Genomic DNA, 12,467 nt, shown 5'->3' with positions numbered 1-12,467 from the left:
ACATTGAAGTATTGCCTAGGTTTGATATTGCTAAGGTAAGATTGTGTCTAGGTTTGATATTGTCATCGTTTGGCAGATCAAACTTAAAAAAATATTGCCTAGGTTTGGAATTGCATAGAGTTGACTGATAAACCTATTTTGAATTAATAAAAAATGTTGCCTTCATAAAATCTGTTGAACTGTCCCTCTAATGTTTCCTAGACGTTGAAAACAGTCCCAAGATATTTACAATATCTTTTTTGCATGTGCACAGGGGCTTTTCAAGGAATTGAAGTTTAAGGAGGCGTATTATTGGGGCATACCTTTTGACATTTGACCCTCCATCAGAACCGACTTTTTTAATGCTGGCATGGAACAATTTTTGAGAATATTTTATTACTTTTAAAAAAAAGTTAACTTTGACGATTCGGGAGGGGAGAGGCGCTGGGTGTACATGGCTGTGCAGGAACTTTTATTAGTCTTGTGTAAATATTTGCCGAGTGGCCCTTGGTTACCGTAAAGAACAAAGGAGTGTTTGGACTCCGCCTTTGTTTCATGTAATAACTGCACTTATTACCTATTTATTATTTACTGCTGTCGATATTTCAGAACATTCATAGTCAGCGATCAAACTGCTTCCATCTTGAAGTGTGACAAGAAAACTCTACCACCAATATGCGTAAGGTAATGTCAGTTCATTGTTAAAGACTGTCGTGCTAGGAGTTCTAAAGTTAACTCTGAAATCAGGCTGGAGAGCATTTAATTTCGACTATTGTAAAAGTTATAAAGATTGTTGTTTCCTTGGACATTTGCATAATTTTTGATGATTGAACTCCGAAATCATTCACATTGATTTTCATCACATTCAGATATCTGTATAAAATATTATCTGTCATGATCGATTTATTAGAATAGATATTTACACCCAAGGATTGATATTATTTCAGCCATTTCGAGTCTTTTAAAGGGAAATACACTTATATAAAATCATTCCCTAATTCGCAGGAGACTAGACAGCTTTTTCTTTTAACTGTAAAATTTCCCAATTTCGGCATTTTCATGACGCAAAATTTCCCAAAATGTCTAGGGTCTTTTTCCCAAATTGAACAGGAAAAGCCCTGGAAGGAATTGCCTTGAAGTGAAGCATTATTCAGCCAATGCATATTATGCTCCGTATTAAAATAAATCGGATTATCAATAATAACGCAGTCATTGTTCTTATCAATCATTTATATACGGACGAACAGACTGGCTTGTATTTTTAGTACATTTATATTTCAGAATTCTCGGCGCAGACTCACATGAACTGCACCATTTGTTTCACCGTAATGTACAGGCATACCTTTTATATGAGGGTGACCTCAACAATTGTTGGGACCATGCTACATGCTCCCTGGATGTGCAAAAAGTCAAAAGATTTGCAAAGAATATGGATAAAAATGAGGAAAACTTTCAGCACATAAATAAGAACAAAGACTGCAGGCAGGCCGTTTTCAAGAATCTAAGCTTAAAGAATGCGACAAAAGAGAAATCGTTTGAACGAAATTCAGGAAAACCTGTACACGAAGAAAAGTACAGATTTGTTTTTGTCACGACAGGTTTAAATGATCCGACATCTCATGTATGGGTAAGTTCCATTTGGTTTGACCACGTAAAATTTAGAGGAGGAGTTCAAACATTGCAGTGACGGAAGTTTTCCTCAACTGATGAACCTTTTGAGTTAATATTTTTGTTGCACTGTATGTAATTTTCTTAAGTACCTATATGTTATTAGAAATTTTGACATTATTTTGTTATGTCTTCGTTTCGTTAGATCAATACATGTGATGGAATTTCATGTTTGTAGTAATTAAGTAATCAATAATTAATTAAATATTTTCTCATTGTTAAAGTGTCACATTATCCATTTCAGCTCCTTAAAATTTCCATAGTGAATGATCATGTATTTATCAGACCACTAAATATAATATGTATTTTTCAGACCACTAATATAATTATCTGTTTATCTGACCATACTATCGTCAATTGTTCAGACCACTCATAATATAATGTATTTTTCAGACTTTATCGCTACCTGTCATTATAACGACAGGGGCGAACCAGGGATGTCTAGCCCAGGCTTCAATCACCTGGGCTTGCTTTGGCACAGATGTGGTGAGTTTGCATAAATATTGCAGATATATTCTCGGGCGGGGATGGGGAAGGTGGAGGTCTGATGTTCTATATATATATATTTCTTTGGGAGAAATAAAGTGTGTATAAAGCATAAGGGTAGTGAAAGATAGATACCTAATTGAAAGTATTGGGGGAGGGAAGTGTTAATTTGAAAGAAATTCCCAAAGGTGAAGCACACTTTAACCGCCTTTCCTAAAGGAAACTTATTATCGGCTATTCCAGTAAAACATATAACTCGCTGGGGGGATTATTTTAATAGTATATAGGTTGGTGTCTTTTTTCGCATAATTTAAAAGTGCCTCCCTCCGGGGGTTATATGTTTAAATGGAAAAGCCCTATATGTGAATAACAGAAATTCCTTTGTCTGCACCGTCACCCCACTCTATTTAATTAATTTAACAACATACCTTCTTAAAATATATAATCCAGTGCCGATGGCAAGTATAAGGACACTTGCTTAGCACCCAAAATCTTCCTGTGATCTTGTTAAGTGATGCAAGAATTTAACATCATAGCGGAACATAAAATGCACAGTGTATTTAACCCTACATGTGCCAACTGTTATAGATTTAATTCCAAAAGTTATTTTTTAATGAATTTTGTTCATCGCGTCACAGTATGTTGTGTCCCAAAAAGCTTCTGTCACATGTAACACCAACAGTATTACGCCTAAACCACTTAGTTGGTATGTTGGTTTTCATGGACTGTTGTGCTTCTGACATTTGTTTCGTATTTCAATTGGATTAACAAGAGAAATGGCCCTTGACTTAGTAACAAATGGTCTGAACACTTTTGTCACATGTAGCACCAGCAATATTGACTTGCACCTTAGAAACTTCATAGATATGTTGACTTGCACTCTTCTCACTTCAATGTTGTTCATCGAGAATTTCTTTCACAGTTCAACTCTATATCTAACCATTTAGCTTTTGTTGTTAGTCAGATGTTGAATAAGAGTTTGAGAAATACCCCGTATCTATGGATGTTGCAAATGCAATGAGATGCATAAACCTATGCATTAATAACTGTGATCTTTTTAAGCAATGCAACGAACCCAGTGTTACATCAGTATTAAAATGTTGATTGTCACAAAGTTTTTTGTTTTTAGTTTAATAATGATAATAAATATTGAGTTAACAATGTTTTAATTATGCAGTACACACTGCCAATACAAGAAAGAAATGAGTTACCATGGTCTGAGGTCGCTGCAATGTTGAACATGAAGATGGAGAAACTATGCCCAGAACGGTCCCTAAACACTGATAACCTGAGGCACTTGAAACGAAGACTTTTGGGTGAGTATGCTAAAAGAAGATAACAGATGCTGTAATACGGAATACAAGAATTGATTTGCTGAATATCTTTTAAATGAAAAAATGCATGTTTAGCTCGACTTTTTAAAGAATAAGGAGGGCTATACTACTCGTGGCGCCGTCGGCGTCTGGTTAAAGTTGTATGGCAAGTTGACATTTTTCACTTACAGCTCCAATACCCTTCATTCAATTCATTTCATACTTCACACAGTTGTTGAGCACCATGACACAATAAGGTATCATAACTCCATGTCATACTAAATTCAATTTGTGGCCCCTGAATGACTTATTTGTTGACTTTTGTATTTGAATTACACATATCGTTAATGCATTCGCTTCTAAGACAAAGCGGCATATAGTTGAGCGCGCTGTCCTATGATAGCAATTGCTATACATGTAACATTCTTACTTGCAGGAAATTCAGAGTTGCCAGATAGCAAGCCTATTACACTGAAACGGTTTTGCTTTGTGAGTAAATATAGGATGTTATATATTATATTTATGTAATATATAATATTTCTTGTCACTGTTTTCTGTTGTTGTTTTTTTAAAATATCTTGGTAAGCTTGATATGTTCTTAGCTATATCCTCAATTATGTGCATACATGTACTTATTATCCTAAAGGAAGCACCTATTATGGATAAACTCAGTGATCTTTGATACATAACCGATTTACAAATAATTACTTTATCTATATAGAAAATTATGAACCCAATTAAGGAATGAATTGCGGGGTTGATGTCATTATCGGGGTATGAACGCAATTGGGCTGGTCAAAGTGTGTGGAGTCCGAAGGACTTCATGCATACTTTGACCAGCCCAATGGCGTTCATATCCCCGATAATGACATCAAGCCCGCAATTCATTACTTATATTTACACCAATAGTTCATTATTTCATTCAATTATTGTTTAAAAAATACTTAATTTCATTTAAAACAAAAACTTTCAGTAACCCTTTCCTACCCATTCTGTAAATAGAACGACCCGACTGTAACCGGAAGCATTTTTTTCAAATGACGTCACAATATCGCGGGAAAAGATCAACCACTTGAAATCACCTTTAAGCGTAAAATTCAAACAGTTATGGCAACCATACATTTAAAATTTAAAATATTAACACTTACTAAAATGTTGATTTATATATTACGGGACCTTCTGACACAATACAAACAATAACAAGATAAATATTTTTCATGTATATTGTTATGCAATGAATTGCGTTCCGAACATATCCGAAGATGATGCGTTCATCGATTGATGAACGCAATTGCCGAAAGACAGTTCATTGAAGGAATGGAAGTTGAGGTGTAAATATTAGTCTTTGAATTAGGGCTACGCTGGTTGTCATTTAACCATTCAATGGACCAATGAAGGGATAATATTTCACCAATTAATAAGAGCACATGGTTGTATCCTCAAATGGAATACGTTGATCATTTTTCGGGAGCCATATGCAATAAGCAACTTAGATGGAACTTAAATTTAAGGTTAGAAAGTGTTGTGATTGGCCTGTATATTGAGCAGACCAACAAGTTAAATGGAATCACTGAGGCGTGTCTAAGTATAAGGATAAGATCAATATTGAATACTGGCCCAGATGTAGGCAGGCTCAAAGTTGTTTGAGAAATACCTTTAATTTACGGATGATATTTTCTTCAGGAAAAGCTTGAAAAATCCTCCAAGTCTTTGGATGAAACAGACGATTTGCTTACTTTTTCCTTTTGGAAATGGTTTATTGGCTGCTATAATCTGATTGAAAGATACCTTATAAAGTACTGGAGGGAAGGGTGAGTAAACGTATTTAATGACATTTTTAACTAGTTTGATTTGAACGTATTTCACAACACTGTACCATTATGTGAATGAAAGTATAAATGGATTGTCTTGTCGTTCGATTTAATCATATCTGGAGGACTGCACACAGGTCTATGTATGGAAAAACAACAACATTTAATTGACACTGACATCTATTTTGAGAATCTGTAGACTCTTTGATATAATACATCGCTTTTAGATATATTTGAAGTAATTTTTAATTTGTAGTATTTGTTTAAACAGTAAATGAAAAATGCAACGCGAAGCGCTCAAAATATTTTTAATATTTTTTTCATTGGGGTATTGTATAAACAGTTAAAGAAATAACAACGCGAAACACTAAATTCGATGTAATTTTCATTGATGGTATTTGTTAAAACAATGATAATAAGAGCAACGCGAAGCACTATCATATTTGAAATATTTCTTTAATTGGTGTTATTTTGTTTAAACAGTGAATAAAAAAGCATCGCGAAGCGCTATATTCGATATGATTTTCATTGGTGGTATTTGTTTAAAACAGTCCATGATAAAATCCAAGCAAAGCAAAATATTATTTGAAATATTTTTTCATTGGTGATTTTGTTTAAACTGTGAATAAAAAAGCAACGCGAAGCGCTATATGTCATATGATTTTCATTGGTGGTACATGCATTTGTTCAACCAGTCCATGATAAAAGCAACGCGAAGACTATATTTGAAATTTTTCGTTTTCATTAGTAGAATTTGTTTAAACAGTGAATAGAAAAGCACGCGAAGCGCTATATTCGATATATGGTTTTCATTGGTGGTATTTGTTTAAAACCGTCCATGATTAAATCGAAGCGAAGCAATATATTATTTGAAATATTATTTCATTGGTGTTTTTGTTTAAACTGTGAATAAAAAAGCAACGCGAAGCACTTAATTCGATATAATTTTCATTGGTGGTACATGCATTTGTTTACAGTCCATGATAAAAGCAACGCGAAGCACTATATATGAAATATTCGTTTTCATTAGTGGAATTTGTTTAAACAGTGAATAGAAAAGCAACGCGAAGCACAATATTCGATATATGGTTTTCATTGGTTGTATTTGTTAAACAGTCAATGAAACAATCAGCCCGAAACACTATATTCGAAATGATTGATGTTATTCGTTAAAAGGGGTGCTATATAGGAGACACCAGATAGATGCAACTATCAAGTATAATATATATTGTTCCCCTTTAAACAATCAATGAAAAAGGCAACACGCGAAGTAGATTTGAAATTTCAGACTTATCGAGGGTTTCATCAGCAAGGAAGATGCTAGGGAGAAACTCCGCACAGCAAGGCCCAAAGATGGCATGTTCATATTGAGATTCTCGGACACCAATTTGATTGACAGCCAAGGAATCAGAAGCATCTTTGCTTTCCTTACAGCCTGTGTGATGGTTGTTAAAACAAACCCGGGTATGATTTGATTTGTTTGACTGTTTTGCCGTAAATTAAGTTTTATTGTATTGTCATTTGAAAATGAAATCCTTATTAAACAAAATGTTTTGTCTACTTATGACCAAAACCAGATTTGTCCTGGCTACTAGCTACTAGTTCTGTCCCTGCAGTTGCCACTTATTTAGAATTGTGATATGTTATTGTTGAAATTTCATGACCGTAGATGGACAAAAGATGAGGAATATCGCCGACAGTATGGATGTGGCAAACCAGAAGGTTTTGGAAAAGAATTGTTTGGCCAAAGTGTTGCTCTGTACAAAAGGGAAAGACCAATCAAGTGTATACAAGGTTCTTTATCCGGGCAGACCATGGGACCAGACATTCAAGAAACATGTTACAGAAGGTAGGACTTGGTACTCTATGTTTTGGTTAACAGTTTTGAAAATTTGAATATTTATTCAAGAATGTCAGATATTGGTTTTTAACCCCTTTTTATGATCACGTTGCTTGAATTCATTGTAAAACCGCTAAGCAAAAGAAATTCATTCTGGGCGAATAATGAGTCAAAAATCTCGCCAAAGGCTCGCTTTTTTCAACCATTTTTTTATCAAAATTGATGGCAAATCATTTAAGAATGAATCGTAAATGTCAGTATTACAGTTTTTCAAAATCAACAATATATATAGTATGGTCATTATGGTAAGAAATTCAGCCAGTCTATATTTGGAGACTGTTTTTTCTATTTTAGCAAATAAATGTTGACTTTTAACATGTTACAAAACAAATACAAGTATTTGTCTTTTTATTCACGTGTAGATAGTTCTGAAAGCAATGACGCTATTGGGTACGTCAAGCCCATGCAAGCGTGGATGATCGACTTGGAACAGACACTTTAGTAAGAAATTTATATTTTAATATCCGTGCTCTCTTTCAAATATATATTAATATGCTTTGATTTAAATACAGTTGAACCATAATGTATCCTGTGCTAGGCCTAAAAATACATTTGGTTCTGGTTACCCGACTCTACCTGCGAAATTGGCGCCGACCCTACCGTTTGTATAGTAGGTTTGAATTATTATTATTTTTGCTTTTCAATATGCAGTTTAACTTTAAAACCTTGAATGCTTTATACAAATGATTACTTAAACACCATTCTTCAATGATGAAAATGACATTCTTATAGATATAAAGCCCAATAAAAAATAAAAAGCCTACCCTTCCTATTTTTGAAAAGGATGTAACCCTTTTAGGCCTTATAGTGTTATTTTTTTTGTCCAATAAAGCCCATATAAACGGTGATTTAAGAATGTATCCTTCACTTTTTACCAAATAAATTGTAACTATATAGACCATGTAATATAGTTATCTAGTCCATAACACGGAGCAAATTCATTGTCTTACCCTGTTTAATCATGTAATGTAATTATCTAGTCCATAGCACGGAGCAATTTCATTGCCTTACCCTGTTTGATCATGTAATGTAATTATCTAGTCCATAGCACGGAGCAATTTCATTGCCTTACCCTGTTTGATCATGTAATGTAATTATCTAGTCCATAGCACGGAGCAAATTCATTGTCTTACCCTGTTTAATCATGTAATGTAATTATCTAGTCCATAGCACGGAGCAATTTCATTGCCTTACCCTGTTTGATCATGTAATGTAATTATCTAGTCCATAGCACGGAGCAATTTCATTGTCTTACCCTGTTTAATCATGTAATGTAATTATCTAGTCCATAACACGGAGCAAATTCATTGTCTTACCCTGTTTAATCATGTAATGTAATTATCTAGTCCATAGCACGGAGCAATTTCATTGTCTTACCCTGTTTGATCATGTAATGTAATTATCTAGTCCATAGCACGGAGCAATTTCATTGCCTTACCCTGTTTGATCATGTAATGTAATTATCTAGTCCACAGCACGGAGCAAGTTCATTGTCTTACCCTGTTTAATCATGTAATGTAATTATCTAGTCCATAGCACGGAGCAATTTCATTGCCTTACCCTGTTTGATCATGAAATGTAATTATCTAGTCCACAGCACTGAGCAATTTCATTGTCTTACCCTGTTTGATCATGTAATGTAATTATCTAGTCCATAGCACGGAGCAATTTCATTGTCTTACCCTGTTTGATCATGTAATGTAATTATCTAGTCCATAGCACGGAGCAATTTCATTGTCTTACCCTGTTTGATCATGTAATGTAATTATCTAGTCCATAGCACGGAGCAATTTCATTGTCTTACCCTGTTTGATCATGTAATGTAATTATCTAGTCCATAGCACGGAGCAATTTCATTGTCTTACCCTGTTTGATCATGTAATGTAATTATCTAGTCCACAGCACGGAGCAATTTCATTGTCTTACCCTGTTTGATCATGTAATGTAATTATCTAGTCCATAGCACGGAGCAATTTCATTGTCTTACCCTGTTTGATCATGTAATGTAATTATCCAGTCCATAGCACGGAGCAATTTCATTGTCTTACCCTGTTTGATCATGTAATGTAATTATCTAGTCCATAGCACGGAGCAATTTCATTGTCTTACCCTGTTTGATCATGTAATGTAATTATCTAGTCCATAGCACGGAGCAATTTCATTGTCTTACCCTGTTTGATCATGTAATGTAATTATCTAGTCCATAGCACGGAGCAATTTCATTGTCTTACCCTGTTTGATCATGTAATGTAATTATCTAGTCCATAGCACGGAGCAATTTCATTGTCTTACCCTGTTTGATCATGAAATGTAATTATCTAGTCCATAGCACGGAGCAATTTCATTGTCTTACCCTGTTTGATCATGTAATGTAATTATCTAGTCCATAGCACGGAGCAATTTCATTGTCTTACCCTGTTTGATCATGTAATGTAATTATCTAGTCCATAGCACGGAGCAATTTCATTGTCTTACCCTGTTTGATCATGTAATGTAATTATCTAGTCCACAGCACGGAGCAATTTCATTGTCTTACCCTGTTTGATCATGTAATGTAATTATCTAGTCCATAGCACGGAGCAATTTCATTGTCTTACCCTGTTTGATCATGTAATGTAATTATCCAGTCCATAGCACGGAGCAATTTCATTGTCTTACCCTGTTTGATCATGTAATGTAATTATCTAGTCCATAGCACGGAGCAATTTCATTGCCTTACCCTGTTTGATCATGTAATGTAATTATCTAGTCCATAGCACGGAGCAATTTCATTGTCTTACCCTGTTTGATCATGTAATGTAATTATCTAGTCCATAGCACGGAGCAATTTCATTGTCTTACCCTGTTTGATCATGTAATGTAATTATCTAGTCCATAACACGGAGAAAGTTTATTGCCTTACCCTGTTTGATCATGTAATGTAATTATCTAGTCCATAACACGGAGCAATTTCATTGTCTTACCCTGTTTGATCATGTAATGTAATTATCTAGTCCATAGCACGGAGCAATTTCATTGTCTTACCCTGTTTGATCATGTAATGTAATTATCTAGTCCATAGCACGGAGCAATTTCATTGTCTTACCCTGTTTGATCATGTAATGTAATTATCCAGTCCATAGCACGGAGCAATTTCATTGTCTTACCCTGTTTGATCATGTAATGTAATTATCTAGTCCATAGCACGGAGCAATTTCATTGTCTTACCCTGTTTGATCATGTAATGTAATTATCTAGTCCATAGCACGGAGCAATTTCATTGTCTTACCCTGTTTGATCATGTAATGTAATTATCCAGTCCATAGCACGGAGCAAGTTTATTGTCTTACCCTGTTTGATCATGTAATGTAATTATCTAGTCCATAGCACGGAGCAATTTCATTGCCTTACCCTGTTTGATCATGTAATGTAATTATCTAGTCCATAACACGGAGAAAGTTTATTGCCTTACCCTGTTTGATCATGTAATGTAATTATCTAGTCCATAACACGGAGCAATTTCATTGTCTTACCCTGTTTGATCATGTAATGTAATTATCCAGTCCATAGCACGGAGCAATTTCATTGTCTTACCCTGTTTGATCATGAAATGTAATTATCCAGTCCATAGCACGGAGCAATTTCATTGTCTTACCCTGTTTGATCATGTAATGTAATTATCTAGTCCATAGCACGGAGCAATTTCATTGTCTTACCCTGTTTGATCATGAAATGTAATTATCTAGTCCATAGCACGGAGCAATTTCATTGTCTAACCCTGTTTGATCATGTAATGTAATTATCTAGTCCATAGCACGGAGCAATTTCATTGTCTTACCCTGTTTGATCATGTAATGTAATTATCTAGTCCATAGCACGGAGCAATTTCATTGTCTTACCCTGTTTGATCATGAAATGTAATTATCTAGTCCATAGCACGGAGCAATTTCATTGTCTTACCCTGTTTGATCATGTAATGTAATTATCTAGTCCATAGCACGGAGCAATTTCATTGTCTTACCCTGTTTGATCATGTAATGTAATTATCTAGTCCATAGCACGGAGCAATTTCATTGTCTTACCCTGTTTGATCATGTAATGTAATTATCTAGTCCATAGCACGGAGCAATTTCATTGTCTTACCCTGTTTGATCATGTAATGTAATTATCTAGTCCATAGCACGGAGCAATTTCATTGTCTTACCCTGTTTGATCATGTAATGTAATTATCTAGTCCATAGCACGGAGCAATTTCATTGTCTTACCCTGTTTGATCATGTAATGTAATTATCTAGTCCATAGCACGGAGCAATTTCATTGTCTTACCCTGTTTGATCATGTAATGTAATTATCTAGTCCATAGCACGGAGCAATTTCATTGTCTTACCCTGTTTGATCATGTAATGTAATTATCTAGTCCATAGCACGGAGCAATTTCATTGTCTTACCCTGTTTGATCATGTAATGTAATTATCTAGTCCATAGCACTGAGCAATTTCATTGTCCTACCCTGTTTGATCATGTAATGTAATTATCTAGTCCATAACACGGAGCAATTTCATTGTCTTACCCTGTTTGATCATGAAATGTAATTATCCAGTCCATAGCACGGAGCAATTTCATTGTCTTACCCTGTTTGATCATGAAATGTAATTATCCAGTCCATAGCACGGAGCAATTTCATTGTCTTACCCTGTTTGATCATGTAATGTAATTATCCAGTCCATAGCACGGAGCAATTTCATTGTCTTACCCTGTTTGATCATGAAATGTAATTATCTAGTCCATAGCACGGAGCAATTTCATTGCCTTACCCTGTTTGATCATGTAATGTAATTATCTAGTCCATAGCACGGAGCAATTTCATTGCCTTACCCTGTTTGATCATGTAATGTAATTATCTAGTCCATAGCACGGAGCAATTTCATTGTCCTACCCTGTTTGATCATGTAATGTAATTATCTAGTCCATAGCACGGAGCAATTTCATTGTCCTACCCTGTTTGATCATGTAATGTAATTATCTAGTCCATAGCACGGAGCAATTTCATTGTCCTACCCTGTTTGATCATGTAATGTAATTATCCAGTCCATAGCACGGAGCAATTTCATTGTCTTACCCTGTTTGATCATGTAATGTAATTATCTAGTCCATAGCACTGAGCAAGTTCATTGCCTTACCCTGTTTGATCATGTAATGTAATTATCTAGTCCATAGCACGGAGCAATTTCATTGCCTTACCCTGTTTGATCATGTAATGTAATTATCTAGTCCATAGCACTGAGCAATTTCATTGTCTTACCCTGTTTGATCATGTAATGTAATTATCTA

General features: G+C 34.9%; 1 protein-coding gene across 3 annotated transcripts in view; it reads left to right on the top strand.

Annotated features, from left to right (window-relative positions):
• LOC128223862 (signal transducer and activator of transcription 1-like) overlaps positions 1-12,467 on the top strand; it is a 42,129-nt gene that overhangs the window by 18,129 nt on the left and 11,533 nt on the right. For all 3 annotated transcript variants that reach the window (XM_052933294.1, XM_052933295.1, XM_052933296.1), the window contains 9 exons: positions 589-663; positions 1,261-1,606; positions 2,041-2,133; positions 3,311-3,449; positions 3,883-3,935; positions 5,130-5,257; positions 6,546-6,721; positions 6,927-7,106; positions 7,520-7,598. In XM_052933294.1, the coding sequence (XP_052789254.1) occupies positions 589-663; positions 1,261-1,606; positions 2,041-2,133; positions 3,311-3,449; positions 3,883-3,935; positions 5,130-5,257; positions 6,546-6,721; positions 6,927-7,106; positions 7,520-7,598 (1,269 nt within the window). The remainder of the gene's footprint in view (positions 1-588; positions 664-1,260; positions 1,607-2,040; positions 2,134-3,310; positions 3,450-3,882; positions 3,936-5,129; positions 5,258-6,545; positions 6,722-6,926; positions 7,107-7,519; positions 7,599-12,467) is intronic.

The sequence above is a fragment of the Mya arenaria genome, chromosome 17 (genome assembly GCF_026914265.1).
Source record: "Mya arenaria isolate MELC-2E11 chromosome 17, ASM2691426v1".
NCBI classification, from domain to species: Eukaryota; Metazoa; Mollusca; class Bivalvia; order Myida; family Myidae; genus Mya; species Mya arenaria.
Note: the sequence above shows the minus strand (reverse complement) of the source record. Positions and strands in the feature narration are given on the sequence as shown.